At 42.5% G+C, this 17,024-nt stretch overlaps 1 protein-coding gene and 1 long non-coding RNA gene across 3 annotated transcripts in view; one reads left to right on the top strand and one right to left on the bottom strand.

Annotated features, from left to right (window-relative positions):
• RYR3 (ryanodine receptor 3) overlaps window positions 1-17,024 on the bottom strand; it is a 280,012-nt gene that overhangs the window by 191,349 nt on the left and 71,639 nt on the right. Inside the window, exons 4-5 of the mRNA XM_081207175.1 lie at window positions 1,769-1,843; window positions 581-659 (exon numbers count right to left, since the gene is read on the bottom strand). Coding sequence (XP_081063301.1) covers window positions 581-659; window positions 1,769-1,843 — 154 coding nt within the window. The remainder of the gene's footprint in view (window positions 1-580; window positions 660-1,768; window positions 1,844-17,024) is intronic.
• Window positions 7,429-10,475, top strand: LOC308596392. 2 transcript variants are annotated; one of them, XR_014012511.1, is made up of 3 exons: window positions 7,429-7,518; window positions 9,147-9,521; window positions 10,352-10,475. It is a non-coding gene; the product is annotated as an uncharacterized lncRNA (long non-coding RNA). The 2 variants fall into 2 exon arrangements; XR_014012512.1 differs by lacking the exon at window positions 7,429-7,518 and adding an exon at window positions 8,012-8,058.

The raw sequence follows: 17,024 nt of genomic DNA, 5'->3' as shown, positions 1-17,024 counted from the left end.
TTGCTGCATGGGGGTGACACATATTTAAAATGGCTATAATTACACTTTCACACACAGTAGGCTTTTGTTTTCTCTAACGCTTTCTCTGTGTGCAGCAATACCTAATGAAAGTGATATTTTTTCCCTTAATGCGCACCTATTTTCTTTCTTTCTTTCTTTCCACAACTGCAGTTCAAGATCTTCTGTTACAGAATCATGCTTAAGATGTGGAAGAACACAGGGCAGGCCTGCACAACTTGTGACTCACTAGGTTCAAGCCATGTACTGTGGCCTCTCACACTACTAAACAGACCCTCCGTTTTTACCATTCCAGGCAGGTAGCAAAATCAGGAGTTTCCTTAGGGCAATCTTCCTCAAACTTGGCCCTCCAGATGTTTTGAGACTACAATTCCCATCATCCCTGACCACTGGTCCTGCTAGCTAGGGATCATGGGAGTTGTAGACCAAAAACATCTGGAGGGCCGAGTTTGAGGAAGCCTGTCTTAGGGGTTTCATGAGGCTTTCAACCCCACTGAAAAAAACAACCTGAAATTATATTATATCTGAGATAATGGGGATGAATCTTTGAGGACATACATACCGGCTGCATTCTCTTGTAGCCCCACATCAAATGCAAGTTTATCTGTCTGAGATCTCGAAGTAGTCAAACATGTCAAATACTAGGGGGAGAAAAAAGATATTGAATTTATTAGGACTGTTGAAATCGGTACATTTCAAGTGTGTCGTAAGATCATCTTCTGCAGGAATTCAGAGATCTTTCTACATTCAAATGTGCGAACCTAATCTTTTTGCACATTGGTTTGTAGATGTGCATCAGGTTCCTGCTGTGCTGAAACAAACAGAAATCTATGCAGCCATTAAGAGCTCCAGTGCTTATTAGCAATCACCGGACTGAAATGATCAACTTCAAAGAGGATTTAAGATCTAGACAGGTTTCTTTTTTAATTACATTATTTTGGCCCCAAAAGAACATTACGGGAGGAGAAATAAATGTGGAAGTCGGCAGCTAAAATTAGCACTGAAGCTACGATTTTACAGAACAAAGGTTCCTCTATAAAAAGGTTCTCAGAAGTGAATGATGCTTGCAAACGCTATACAGAAAACACTGTTACTGCACAACTAAAGCTATTGGTTATGCACAGAACCACCATTAGATGTGGAGGAGTAATGGAAAGTCAAGGGCTGGGATAAGCCTAGCTATGCAGAATTAATACCCACTCCTCATTTGCCACACCTGGGGGTGGCCTAGATGACAGTCTTCAAGGAAAGGAGAAGAGAGATGGCAAACAAGGACTGGGGTTGGACCTGTTCTCTAATTCCACCAGCACTGCAGTTCCTTTGCCAAGTGATGGTACCTTTGGCAAAAGAGACTGCTGCTGCAGGGTGGGGTGGCATATTCACCCAAGGATAAGGAGGCAGGAAGACAGCAAAAGGGTGCATTCACACCACAAAGTTAAATAACTTGTAAACTACTTCTGATAGTTTGCTTGCAGCAAAGAACTTTGGGAGACTCTGGTTCCTGCCACCTTTACAGGACTACAATCCCCAAAGTTTAAGTCTGGGGTGTGAATGCATCCAAAGCTATTTTCCAGCTCAGGTATCAGGAAAGAGAGAAAATGTGACCGAAACAGGGAAGAGAATGTGGGGGACGGTGCTTGTTACCCATCCCTCTTCTTCACCCCATTTGGAAGGCCACAGGCAGCTCTTCCCCCTACTCTCCAACCCCCAAAGTGACTGGCACTTGGATCGCAGTCAATGAGCAGCTTACCATTCCACTAAATGAATGACGAAGAAGTATAGCATGGCCATATAGCAGTGTTCTGTGACCACCTCCTTGAGCTGCCTGCGGGAAATTAAGAAGAAATCTCAGGGCTCACAAGCATTGGAACCACAGGGACTTAATTACCGTAACAGCAACAAATATTAGACATTTTGCATTAAGCTATGAAAACAGGATTAGACTGAGGATTTCAAGTGTGGGGCAGAGGTTGTGCACATTCATAATAACACCATACATTTGTATTTCCATAATTTCATTGTGAAAAATGACAAATGCCTAGAGATTACTATCAGTGTTCAGTAATTGCCTGCTCTTCAACCCAATTAAGTCAAAGCGCTTCATTTTAAACTGATAAGGGGCTGATCTAGAGAGCATGTGGTACAGTTCTCCCAAGAGAACGCAACTTCAAAAGGCGTGGCTGGGTGGGGGAGTTGCATACTGGATGCCACCACGTTTGACATAAAATCCAGACTGTAGAAAGCTAGCAAGTCAGAAAGAAAGTCTCCATGCACAAGGAGCCTTCCAGCCTACAGGAGGATGTAAAAATTAAACATCCCACCTGCATTCTGAAAAGGTTAGGGTCTGGTAAAGAAGTGTATGGCATGTTAAAGGTAAAGGGACCCCTGACTGTTAGGTCCAGTCACAGACGACTCTGGGGTTGCGGCGCTCATCTCACTTTACTGGCCAAGGGAGCCTGCGTACAGCTCCCAGGTCATGTGGCCAGCATGACTAAGCTGCTTCTGGCGAACCAGAGCAGCACACGGAAACGCCGTTTACCTTCCCGCTAGAGCGGTACCTATTTATCTACTTGCACTTTGACGTGCTTTCAAACTGCTAGGTTGGCAGGAGCTGGTACTGAACAACAGGAGCTCACCCCATCACGGGGATTTGATAGGCCAACCTTCTGATCGGCAAGCCCTAGGCTCTGTGGTTTAGACCACAGCACCACCTGAATCCCTATGGCATGGTACTGCCATATAAACTGACTCTCAGAGCTGCTAAGGAACAGGGCAGAAATTCTCCTGTCTTAACCCTGATTACAGAATTGTCAGAGCTGATGGAGATGTGGTGAGAAATAGAAAGATTGTGTCTGTGACCATCAGATTGAGGAGGCACACCAGAGGCAGCAAAGTTATCCCAAGATGCATGCTGCAAGCTTGAGTCCAGTCAGTGCCTGTCTTGAGCTCCATGAGAAAAGAAAGGAAGGATATGCAAGGAACCAATATATAAATAACTTGATGGGTCTCTGCTGTGTCACCTGCTTGATGGCAAACTAGGATTTGGAATAGCAACTGTCTGTGCATCTGCAGTGATGACACTGCAATGCCAAGATTTCCAGCAAGCGGAGTTGCCATGATGGCATAGGAAGTAGGGTGACTCTGTCAGGCTGCTTAAAACTATAGTTGAAGGCTTACAAAGCTTAAGAACACTGTGGGATTCTTGAACCTAGGAAGTCACCTTATACTGAGTCAGACCATTAGTCTACCTAGGTGAGTATTGCCTATACTAACTGGCAGGAGCTCTGCAGGATTTCAGACATGGAGATCTCCCAGCCCTACCTAGAGACGCCAGAAATTTAACCTAGGACCTTTTGCATGCAAAACCATGTGCTCTACCAGTGGCTACTAACCTTCTACACTCTTACTCTCTTTCCCCTCCCCTGCTTGCATCTGCAGCCGCTCTGGTTTATATTTGAAGGTCTATAAATAAAAATGTTTTCTGCAATAAGTAGTTCTGAACATAAAGGTACTTTCTTACCTTTCTCATAAACTTTCCAGAAGCATTCAAAAAACAAAACAAAACAGATTATAGGCATGTGCTTCTAAGTTGTTACCAAAAATGAGAAACATATCCATAATCTGTCCATAATAAAACCATGCTCATCCACAACTTGATTGTTGCTGAGCTGGCTTGCTTTACATAGACTTGGAGAGAGTGAACGGGACGGGCCTGACCTTATCTAGCTGTGCCCACCTGGGTTTTTGGTACTGCAAGAACACCATCTCTTTGCCTAGGAAGCTTCTTGACCTTGGTTTGGGCTAAGCGGGTCTGCACCTGTTATCAGGCCAGAGAGACAAATCAGGGATGCTGTTGTCCAGCAGCATCCCTTATCCAGTTGGCCAAGGAAGTTTTGGGGTATTGTTAGAGGAGGCTGTCGGGCCAGCTTGAGACTTCATGGCCTTCATGACCACCTTTGGTCTTTGTCAGATGGCCATTGGTTCAACACACCAGGCAGGGCACACCCTCGATGTGATCATCGCCCCAAGAGATATGCGGGCTGGATTGAAGATTGGGGGAGTGCAACCATTATCTGGTTAAGTTTGGGCTGACTGTGGCAATTCCCCCGTGTAAAGGTGGGGTTCTGTTCAGATTGCCTGCTCTTGGAAACTAATGGAAACTGATGTGACCCTGTATGCTCTGGAGTATTTTCCAGTGAAGAAAGCTGGCAATCCCATTGAAGACATGGTCTCACTATGGAATGGCAAGATGGTCTCACTATGGAATGGTACAATCACTCCTGAGCATCCTCTCTGATGTTCTGAAATACGAGTAGCCCTTTGGTACTCTGAGGAGCTCTGGACTATAAAGCAAGCCGGACAAGGACAGGAATGCAAGTGGTGCAAGTTTTGCTCTGAAGCCAACCAAACACTGGTCAGAACACATAACTGTGCCTACCATGCAGCAGTGTGGAATGCAAAAATTGTTCATTTTGCAGCTTGTGTTGCATTCTCTAGTAGCCAGCCAGTGGGGTCATTTTGGACAGTCCCAGTTTGACTCCCGGTTTGGGGAAGGTGGTGGAGAGAGCGATGGTGGGGCAGCTGAAGGCATTCTCAGAGAACACCCATTCCAATCTGGGTTCGGGCCTGGCCACAGAACTGAGTTGGCCTTGGTCACCCTGATGGATAACCTCTGCACAGAAAGGAACACAGGAAGTGTGACCTTGCTCCTGCTTCTCTCATCGGCTTTAGATACCATTGACCATGCTTCAGGGAAAGGGAATTGGGGACACTGTGTTACAGTGGTTCTGATCCTACCTTCAGGACCAAGTCCACAGAGTAGCATTGGGAGACTGTTTCTCAGCCCCCTGATAACCACGTTATGGGGTGCTGTAAGGGATTATATTATCTCCAGTGCTATTTAATATCTACATGAAGCTACTGGGAGTGGTCATTAGGAGATTCAGGGCAATGTGCCATTTGTATGCTGATGACACTGAGCTCTACTTCTCCATAAGTTCTGAATCAGGAGAGGCCATGCCTGGACATAGTCCTTGGCCACTGTCTGGACACAGTGGTAAAATGAATTAGGAAAATCAAGCTTGAATCTTGGCAAGATGAGGCACTGGGGGTAGGTAGTTCCCATGTCCAAGAAATTGGCCAATTGTCTACCTTGGATGGGGTTGCTCTCCCCCTGAAGGAGCAAGTTCACAATTTGGGGGGTTCTTGTGGATCCAACTCTGTCACTGGAAGAACAGGTAGTAGCCTCAGTGGCTAGAGGTGCCTTTTACCAACTGTGACTGGTTTGACAGCTATGACCATTCCTGAACCGGGAGAGCCTGGCCACAGTAGTTCATGTACTGGTTACTTAAGGACTGCAATGGACTCTATGCAGGGCTTCGCTTGTGCTTGATCTAGTGCAGAATGCTGAAGCATGACTGCTCACAGGAGCGAGGCATTGTCAGCATATAACACCTGTGATCAGAAATCTGCACTGGCTGCCCATCTGCTATCAGGTCAAGTTCAAGGTGTCACTATCAGAATATGACACCCTTAACAACTCGGGACCAGTTTATCTATGAGATCACCTTGCCGCATATGAGCGTTGATAAAGATTTTACAGTACTATATAGTGCTTTAAATATGGATGAACATGTAACTGTGAAAACCTGATGGAAGCACATGGCTAATAAAATACTGTATGCTGATAACACTTGAAACAACGTTGGTATAAGTGTTTCTACACTGCAGGTGGATAAGTTGGTGTGTCCAAAGGTGTTCTTTAACCCTCTCATTTTCTGTTTTGTACTCAAGACACATTCTACCTACAGACAGATCCCCACTGATTCCAAGGTTGGCGAACTCCAATATTCTTTTGGAAAACTTGCTGGCGTCTTTTGTACATGGTATGAATAAGAAATCCTGGTTAGGGCTAAATAAGACTTGGAAAGTTCATACAAACATTGTCGACATTTTTAAAAATGTGATTAGATTTCCCTGCCAAGATTACAAATCCAGTTGGCTATCCAAGAACAAAGTAATTGCCACTACTCGTTGGCATAAGATTTCCACTGGAGGCACATGCTGATCAAATGAAAAATGAATCAACAACCCACACAGTGATTTTACGACTTACTAATCCACCTAATTGTGAGGCCTGACCTCTAATATTCTGATGTTCAAACCACATAGTGAGATGAAAGCTACATCTTAGATTGCTTTGTGGTAGGTTTTACGATGTATCCCTCTGAGTTCATTTATGCAGCAGACAGCAAGGCAGATCATGCTGACCCTGATTCCAAGATGTAGGGGTGCAGCAATCCTAGATCACTCTCCTCAGGATTACTTTCACTTCAGTTGAGAGCACTGAGTTGCTACACAGCCAAAAGAACACACTTGCAATAATGAAATTTGTGTTGCTGTTTTTCCTCCATCAAATCTTCACCAGCTAAGCTGACTGAAGTGAATAGGGCCAACTACAAACTCAGGGCCAAACCAGATGGGAGATTTTCCTACAGCTTTCATTTTGCTAATTAGCAGTCCAGTGGGACCCCTTTGAAGATCAGGGAAGTGCTGTGCCAGGAGATGATGACTTTTGATGCAAGGCAGTTTAGACTGACTCGCATTTTCCCAGTTAAAGACATAATGGCTACATCCATTAAAAGAAAGTTTAGTGCATTTGAAGGGTGAATGTGAGAATAATGGAATTAGCTACATAAATATAATATTGCAGTAATGCATTGTACAATACTGAGTGCTGGATGCTGATCAGGATGTTGTTTACCAAAATTAAATATTCCCCAAATGTTATATCTTCTCTCTTTTACACATTGAACAAATGCAGCTTAATGTTTGTGCAAGGCAAGGCAAAATCGTCTTTAATTAATCCACCATTCTGATATTCAAACAGCTCCACAATAGAAGACAGAATTTACTGTCCATGGTGTAGAGCCTTGAAAATATTAAATAAGCACCATATAATAAATGTCATTGTGGACAGAAGGTATCACAGCCATCTGATACAATTTTCATACAAAAAATAATAATTTTTGCAGCCCTGCTGCTGTGATTAAAGTTGCAACCCTGCAGGGGCACAGATACCTAAATATTAGCTTTTAGTGCAGGCTGCAGCTCCTTTGCTGAAGAACATTAGCTATTTTAGGTAAGCCACTTTTTTTTCTTCCTTGATTAAGCAATCTACATTTATTTATTTTTAAAAATAAAACAAACCTGTGGGCAAGAAACAGGGTTGCGCTGAGCACACCCATGCTCTGCACTCTGACGTTGCATGCTTTTCTGATATCCACACACGCAGCATGAACTACATCCATAGTGAGGAGTTCAAAATTCCACAGAATCCTTTGTGACTATAACCTGCCCCACAAACATGTGTGATATACATAGGGTGGGGGGCAGGGCTAATCAGACCCCCCCCCAACACTCCTTGCTCAGGTATTCATCAACAAGGGAACCTTCAACGCCTGCGTATTCTACAAATCATGCTACAGGCTTCTAAGGAAGGTAAACGCATTTTTCAGGGATGGGAAAAGGATAAACTCGCAACCTGCCTTCTCCCTATGAGAGGAAGTATGGGATTGGGCCTGACATCATGCTCAACATATCTTTAAGTCTACATTAAAATGAGAGGTTTACTACAAATCAGTATTGTTTGCATACAGAATGACATGCATCTTAGTTATTTGAGGGTCTTCCTTCCAGGAACTAAGCTAATGGGGAAATCCAATGGGATGGAATTGTGAAAAAATTAACAGAAATTGTGCAAAGATTTTGAGGTTTTTGTTATCTAACCAAGAAGGGTGATCATAAATATTTAGAAAACCTACATATTAAGTAACCAGCTAGAGCTACCAGAAAGCATATAGACGACGTCTTCTTCTTTTTAAAACTGATTATGGGCCTGTAGTCCCACTTAGATTTGAATTTTCAGAAATTCAAACTCAGACATCCGTGTGTTGTAAAATGAGAGTCATGTGCCCTGCTTGGCCAGCGGAATAAAACAGGAGCAGGGAGGAAGAGATTGTAGTGTCTTCCTCACAGAAGGTTTGGATGCGGGGTGGGGGGTGGAAATTAGCCATGAGCAGATTAGATTATGTTTTCAGTGTATATTAAGAGCCTATTTGTTCACAGACATTTCCTGACTGTTAACACTGAGCCCTGTCTTTAGTGTATGGCATGGGTAGGCAAACTAAGGCCCGAGGGCCAGATCCTGCCCAATCGCCTTCTCAATCCAGCCCACGGACAGTCCGGGAATCAGCGTGTTTTTACATGAGTAGAATGTGTCCTTTTATTTAAAATGAATCTCTGGGTTATTTGTGGGGCATAGGAATTTGTTCATTCCCCCCCCCCAAAAAAAATATAGTCCAGCCCCTCACAAGGTCTGACTGACAGTGGACCAGCCCCCTGCTTAAAACGTTTGCTGGTGTATGGTATTGAATTCCTCTGCTTCCATATAATATTATTTTTATTGATTTATGAAGTTTTATTATTTTTGTACACTGCTTCAGACATTTCCTTTAATATAAAGTGATATATAAATGTTTCAAATAAAACAAAACTACACTTCCCATAAGGTTCCATCCCCTTCCTGCCTCACATCTGACCAAGTACACTTCCATACTGAAAGAACGGAACACAACTGAGTGCCTGAGCAGACGAGAGGCCAATGGCCAGAGATAGCAGTCACCCATTTTGAAGCTACAAGAGGATCATTACCATTTTACTTCCCTCCTGTTGTTGAATGCAAGCAACTGGTCTCGGCTTAAAAGTCACATGCAGCTTGAAGGTTGCTCACTGTGAGAATCGAGCAAAGAAAGCATCATGCAAGCTTATGCCATTGCAGGAACAAAATACATGCCCCTGCGAACTACACTGCATTTTGTCCTCTATGTTAACTTTTTTTTTATTGCAGTCTGCCTGTGATTTGGGATGAGTCACCCCAAACGGTTGAAAGGTATACCCTGCAATTGCTAGGCAACTGCGCAGCATTTCCCCTCTGTCGCCTCCAGAAATTGCAGATTATTATTTGACCAGGACTGAAACAAAGCAGGGTTGAAGTGGCCTGACAACATTCAAAAGGAAAATGAGGTCCAGGGCCTGGTTTGTGGTTTGTTTGTTTTTACAATTTACAGGAAATGTTGGGAGCTAGATGGACAGGTGATGTTTGCATCCACAACCCTGGTGAAACAGGCAAAAGGGACACTCACACATCTTACTTTGCTGAGATGTGTGACTGGGATCCACGTATGAGGCAAGCTCATTCAATTCAAGATAGGATTAAGACAGAAGAGTAACCATGGGACTGCTGATGAAAAGGACAGCCCTGTGCCTTTTCCCTCCTACACAATGTCCAGGGGTGCTCAAGGTGCAAGAGGACAAAGTCGCCCTGCCAGTTCTCTCAGTCTCCACAAGTGGGAAACAATGAAGGGGATCGGGAGGAAGAAAACCCAAGGGGCAGTGACATCCCATCCCATGGCAAGTACATCCCTAGACATCATACAGAGGAGGTAGGATAAACAGATACAGTCACTATTTTTATACCCTAACATAACATAATAAATTTGCTACATGAATTTTGTAATAAAGCAACTAGCCTGTATCTATTAATATCCAGGTGAAACAGAGCTGTAATTTTCCCAAGTCATGGGAGTGAGAAGGAGAGGCGGGTACAGAAAATCCTCTTTCACAGGTGAAGCAGGAATAGCAGATATGCAAGTTGCTTCTATTCTTGCTGCAATTCATAACATGTGAAGCCATCCCAAATGTTGTTTCTAACACCTGTCTAAACTATTTAGGACTGGCCCTTAAGAGCAGCAGCATCAGGGCATGTTATTATTTTGCATATCAATCGGTGTACTTGGGTCTTTTCTAAACTAACAGTAACTCTCAAGGCACAAATTCACACAGCCCAGCTTGGCAAGCTTATTGTTGACACGATAAGTGTGTGACAAGCAGTGTGACAAACAGGTCAGGACATCATCTTTTTAATGAAGACGCCTTTGCAATCTGTCTTTATTTTTATTTTTTGCATGAGATTCCCCCATCCCCACCCACAGATATTGTGATTCAGTTGCTAAGGCAGTTTGCGTGCCTGTGTGTCCTATCATAGGTCATGACTGCATCTGAAGATTTTCTGATGCTGTCATTGTGTTCAGCTGTTCGTAAGTATTTTCTAGTTTTGCTCATGAAGTCTAAATGTCCTCCTAATGACAAATCTGCGTACAGCTTTCAGAATTGCCAAATGTGGTTGAAAACCAATTTTCTAAGCAATTATTTATTAGCGATTCATCAAACAGAAAGATCTAGATACTCACAATCAGCCTAATCTTGATTTCAGGGTGTTGGAAGCTTCCGTGATATATATGCTGCCTGCCAGATGTGGAAACAGTTTGCTTTGTTGCAATGGCTGAGAATCATGTGAATCAGAAAATCCGGCATTCAAATCTGACTTCAGCTATAAAGCTGTCTGAGGCAACCACTATTATCTCTGTCCTGATCTCCTTCCCCAGTTACAACATGAGAATAATAATCATACAGGGTTGTTTGAATCTTTAAAATGTACTGTGTGAGCAATAGTATTAGAATAACATCCAGATGGCTCAAGCAAGTAAGCCAAACCATGTGGAGAAAGGTAATGCACACCAATATCAATACATCCAATCCTGAGAATTTTGGGAATTTTGTTCTTGAATGATGGCAATTCACAAGATCCTTAATGTGAAGAAAGAAGTAGCCTATAAATTCCATTAAGACTTTCTTCTTTGGGCTTCTAGTATAACTCCAGCCTCAAATATCCCTATTCCCAGTGTTTTATGAAGGGATTTCCAACTGGAAATTCCAAAATGTGGAGCTTAAACACTAGGCTGCAATACTATAATCTCTAATTTGGAAGCCCCACTGAGCATAGTACCTGAATAAACAGGTATAAACTTTGCAGCAACTTCCAGGTTAGCGCCTCCGGCAATGGCGGATTTCCTCTGATCGGGAGGAATCCACTTCGTGGGAATTAGGGTTTGGACCGCCATGGCGAGGCTGAGACCCACCAAAAACCACAGGCGGGAGAAGCCTGTGGACGTGGGATTCGGCTGGCACCTTTTGCGCCTCCCCTACTCATGGGGAAACCTGGTTTCAGGGATCCGGAGCAACGTGGGGTGAGCGGCGCGGTGCTTCGAATCGACTGCTCTTTTCGCGGAGTGAAGCCGCATTGCTGTTGCCGGAGAGCGCTGACTTTTTCCTGTGGACAATTGGACTTTAAACAACTACCTGTGAGTAGAATGGAAAATTGGACTATGAAACATCTTAATTTGGCACCGAAGCGGGAAGGTCTAAGCAGGAAGTCCGCCTTCTGCTTTTGTAAATAGATTGAAGCAAAGACATTGCAAGCTAAAGTCTGGAAAGTCGTTTGTAAAGGACTAAATTTCCATCAGCTAAAACTACCAAACCCCCCTTGGAAGCAGGAGAAGAGGGGGGAAATCTTAGACTGTTTAAACCTGCAGGAGAGAGAGTAAAGAAAGATAAATTTCCGCCGTCTTGAACCTGGGAACGGGGTGTCAGAGACAGACGCTTTGGGGAAGTTCATTGACTGTGAATAAAACGTTTTTTGACAGATAGTTAAAAAGAGAAACATATTGATTCCAATGTTTCCTTTTGCATTTAAAAGGAACAAAATATCTGAAAAATGAAAGGAATTTTGTTGCTGGATCTGCTTTTAAAAAGATGGATACAAACAGAAATTGTTTCCTCTAGAGGGAGCTTGTGAAACTGTTGCTGGAGTCGATCTGGGAAATTCTACAGCTGTAGAGATTAAAGATCGTGAGAATCAGACATTGACCTTGAACAAGAATGTGCCCAGAAGAAGCCTTAGTGCTTTACTGGAACAGCTACATGAGAAGATGGATTTGATGACTCTTGCAGTTAGCAATTTTGGACAAACAGTGAATACCTATATAGAAACCACTCAGGAACCAACCCAGGAATTTGCTTTGACAGGGCAAGTTGTGCAGAAGACAAAGGAGGAGGTTGTTGCTGAACCTCAAGTAATAGAAATGGAGAGAGCCGCGGCCTTGCAGGAACATAAGTTGTTGTTTCTGACGACTGAACCTGGAGAAAGTTAAATTTGGAGAGATGGAGCACTGTTTGGTTTGGAGATGGGAAGTTGGATAGATCCCCCTATGCAGGGATGTTTTGACTTTTGGGATCTGGTTTTGGGCCAGGGGGAGTTTGGAGTTGCGGGGGCCCTTAACCTTGGAGGGACTTTGAAGCATGCCTTCAAATATTTTTTGGATTTCAGTGCTGACTATGGAGAATGGGCTGATCTGTCGAGAAGGGATAAAGACATTGTCAAGTTGGAGTCTCCCCGAGATCTACTCCTCAGTGAGAAAGGAAGGAAATTAAGAATAAGATCAGCAGAAGACAAAGTAAAGTGCAGGTATAAACATGAAGAAGACCTGCAGAAGGGACATGGAAAAGACTTAAGAGCCTCAGATAGAAAGTCACCAGGTTGATGGACTAGATGGAAGGGATAGAAAGGACTGACAAAACCCGAGACCAGGAAGAAGAGACAATGGATGAAGATTGGAAGAAAGTTTAAAAATTCATTTAGAGAATTATTGTAAAATTAATGAGTGTTAGAAAAAATGTTGGAATGAAACTATTTGGCTTTAGTAGAAATGCTAAAATGGAATGATGTATAAATAAGTTTTAAGTTTTAAGCTTTAGGGCTTTTTATGGTAAGATAAGGTTAAAATAAATTAAGGTAATTTAATGACAGAATATAGTGAAAGATGGAAAGGATTTGCTGAGATAATTAATAACTAGAATACAAAAAAGGGAGGTGTGAGGAGGTCGATGAAACAAGTTAACTAAAGATAAAGATTTGGGAATATTGGATTTGTTTTTAAATTTTTTGTTTGCTTTTGTTTTTGTTTTTGATGTATTGTGTGTTTGGTTTTTTCTTTTTTTTCTTTTTATTGACTTGTATTGTTTAATTCCTTAATTCCTTTTTTTGTCTATCTTTTTTCCTTTTCCTTTTTTTCTCTGTAATTTTAAATTCTCAATAAATATCATTTTAAAAAAAATAAACTTTGCAGTGTAAAGCTTCAATCCTAAACTCATTTGATCTGGGAATAAGCCCCATTGAGCTCAATGGGCCTTAATTCTGAGCAGACATGCATAGGATTGCAAGTTGCACGGAACTCAAGTTTACTTCTAGGTGTTCTGTGCAAGTTTACTTCTAGGTGTTACATGAAGCATCAGCAGGACTGAATCTGACCAATGACTCACTGCAGCTGAACACCAGAACCCATTTTCAATGTCAAGGCTTAATCCCAGAATATATGAGCCAATGATAAAGAACAGGGATGGAGAACCCGAGGCCCTCCTGATGTTGCTGAACTACTATTTCCATCACCCTGACCATTGACCATGCTGGGTGGGGTTGATAGGAGAAACATATTCACAAACATCTGGAAGGTGGCAGGTTAGCCAAATCAGGTTTGAGAAAGAGAAGAGGGTACTCCTAGTAGTACAGTACAATATCCATCAGTTCCACTGCATCTGGGATTAGGACTTGGAGCTTTCAAAATGAAGACTGTGACCTCCAGTCATGCTTAAGCACCTCTTCCTTTAGAAGAAAAATACTTGGCCCCAGAATATGTTTTCCTTTCTGCCTTGCTCTGGCAAACGCTTTTTAAAAAAGTAGCCCAACTCCCAACAGGCAGTAGTGTGGGATTTTCCCACCCTACACTACAGAGCTGAAAGCCACAATGAGAACAAGAGGGGAGAAAAAAGTGGAACAGAAAGTTACTGTATTAGTATTTAATTAAAATGGTCAGCTGCAAACTACACTGAGAGCAAGTTGAGGGTCTGTGCCTGCCCGCTTTTAAAGAATTTCATTCCCACTTATGTGGGCATCTGCCTCCTTGGAGGGTTAAGTTCTTAAGTAATCACTAATTTCCCAGTGGATTGGGAAAATAAAATTAACACAGTGTGATGATTTAGTATTGCACCAAAGGATTGGGGGGGGGGGGGCTGACTGCTCTGCTGACCAGCAGATTTTTCTCAAACTCTGTGTGGGATTCCAGAGAAGGAAAACCAGTGAATGCATAAGAATAACCAGGTGCAAACTCTCGCCTGCTGTGCTGGGATTCTTCATAATATAATGAGTTGACAGATTTCCATGGATAGGACTATCAGGATCAATGCCACAGTGCCCTCACCACCCCCAAACCATACCAGATGGTACTGATGCACTCAGTCCTGCATTGATAAATATATGTATTTTATCTTTTAAACCTTTGTTGTTGAGTCCACCCTCTCCTTCAGTTTCCCAGCTGCCAACAGAGTGATGATTTGTGTCACTACTCTCTGTGCCACTACAAACATGCTCCTTTCCTCCATTGCTTGCTCAAAGGCAAACATTGGCAGAGAGTAGAAAAGTGCCAAACATGGCAGTAGGGCGGTCCTGTGTCCTACTGTTAGAGGCGGATTTAGGGCAGCGCGGCAGGTTCCGCTGCACTGGGCACCAAGCCCAGGGGGCGCCGCAGGGCATTGCAACTATGATGCAGTAAATTGAGCAGAGCAGAAGGCGAGAGGTGTCGCCGCCAAATTTTTGGTTCGCACCAGGGCACTGCTGAAATTTGAAAGGCCAAAGTTTACCCCTGCTACTGTTAAAGAGGGACAGTCCTTCAGAGCAACTGTCACTCCCTTATTACCAGGCCAGGTTCAAGGCATTTGTGTCAACCCACAAAGCCCTAAACAATTCAGGCCCGGTTACTTATGCTCCACCTCGATCAATGAGACCCTGTGATGGGGAACTTCTGGTGGTTCCTCATGCCCCTGATCTTTGGCTGCTGAGCATTTGGTGTGTCAGGCCCTGCCCTGTGGAACTCCCTGCCAGTAGAGGTTCAGCAGGAACCATCTGTCTCCTTTCAGATGTCTTTTGAAAACTTTTAATGTTGAGACAGGGCTTTACAAAATTTCCCCCCTTTTAACGTATCAGTTTTTATTGATATTTACAGATGTTTTATTTATGTTTTTAACTATGTTTTTATGGATCATTTGTTGATTTTATCCTTATATGTTGTGTGACAGCTAAATTTTAAATATGTAGACTGCAGTCCCATGCACAAATCCCATTGAAATAAGTGAACTGTACTTCATAGAAAACATGTTCAGGACTGCATTGCACTAGGTATAACAGCTCTCAGAAACTTAAAAATGCCAAAGACCTTTTATTGATAGCTTCAAATGCCAGTGATTGTAAAGCGCAAAAGAAAGTTCAGCAAAGGCCCATATCTCATGGCCGATCATTAGTCCTGAGGTTTTATAGCCACAACAAAAAACCACATGGAACAACCAGCATACAGAATGAACATTGACAAGCAAAAAGTTTCATTTATCACAGGTACAAATGGATTGAGTTTCATGCGATGGCTGAAGATCAGACAAACGAATTAAGAACATACCCATTCGGAGAGCTCTCTAGGCTAGCAAAGTTGAAAACAAAATGGTAAATAAAAATTTAGTCTCACAAATAGTGTGTGTGTGTGTGTGCGTGTGTGTGTGACATATTAAAGCAGAAACTCAAAACAATATTTAGGCATATACATATTGAAGGAACGTGTTTTAATATTTAACTAAAATAAGCAATAATGATGGGCACAATCCACCAGGAAGTTCTTGTTGTTAATGATAATAATAATAACAGGAGTTATTTAAGATCTAAGTATCATTGCAATAGGGTTTACGCAGGTAGATTGTGTCCACTATATTTAACATTCATTATCTTCAAAAGCTGATGCTTCCAAGAAACCAACTTGTATGCAGCACGCTAAATATAAAATTGAGCTGCAGGGAATAGTAAATTACTGCCATAGTACTGCAGCAGCTTTACATAATCACATTTATGAGACCAAAGAAAGTGGTCAGCATATAAGATAGCTGCTCTTGCGTTTACCATGAAAACCCACTGGGATATTTTAGCTGGCACATTTACTGTTCTTCTTCCTTGTAGCTTTCCTTACAATGATGCCCTCCAGGTGAATTCTTTATCTCCCCCTCCTCCCTTTGCTTACCAAAAGCATAAAATGTATTAATCAACGGCCTTGAAGTCTTAAAGTGGTCTCTCTCTTTTTTGACAATTAAGTCTATAAATCTGGTATGCTAATCAGGACTCTTATTTACAATAATAAAAGAAGTTCATACACATGCCAGACTCACATCCATAGTTTAGACAAAGCAGCAGCTGCCTACCTCTTGCTGCACCCAGGAATCTGCCCGTTCACACCTGCAAGCACTTCCCCAACACAAAGAAATGTGCCAGATCTTCCCACTAAATATGGACAACTTTACTGAAGAAAAAATATTTATATCATGGGCAATGATCATGCTAGACCATGATGAGTTTAAACATGCCAGCATGGGTTCTTATCCATGTTTTGAAGTTGGTTTGTTTTGCAAATGATCACTGTTAAACCAGGCCCTCATTTTGGACAAACAAGAAGCCATGGTTTACAAAAATTGACAGAAAAAGCTTCTAAAGTCTTCCTCCCGGCCGCATGGGAAGAAGAGAGGGGAAGAGGGGTGCATAAGCCTGAGGCTTGCTATGCATCATGATAAACTATGGTTTATTGTGAAATGTGAAATGTGTTCAAGGTGGCTTACAGTCAACAAATATATAAAAGAATAAATATAAAAATGTTGTGAAACAGTTACTAACAGAACAAGGCGGAATCAAGAGCAGCATGGATAGCAAAAGAGCATGATGTTATTAAATCAAAGACTTGAGGAGAAAACAAATAAAAAAATGCATGTGCCAAGTGGGGAGCAGGGAATGTGTTCCATGATAATAAGGAGACCACAATAGAGAAGGCCCAGTTCCAAGTTGCCTTGTACCTATCTACATAGAGTTTAAACAAATTTCCTGAAGAGTCTGTGATAAATCTCTGTGTCAGGAACAGGGACGGCATGGCCCCTCCCTGTTGGGCTACAACACCCATCATCATTTGCCA

Source organism: Podarcis bocagei (genome assembly GCF_964188305.1).
Source record: "Podarcis bocagei genome assembly, chromosome: 1".
Lineage (NCBI taxonomy): Eukaryota > Metazoa > Chordata > Lepidosauria > Squamata > Lacertidae > Podarcis > Podarcis bocagei.
This window is presented reverse-complemented; position numbering and strand designations above follow the sequence as displayed.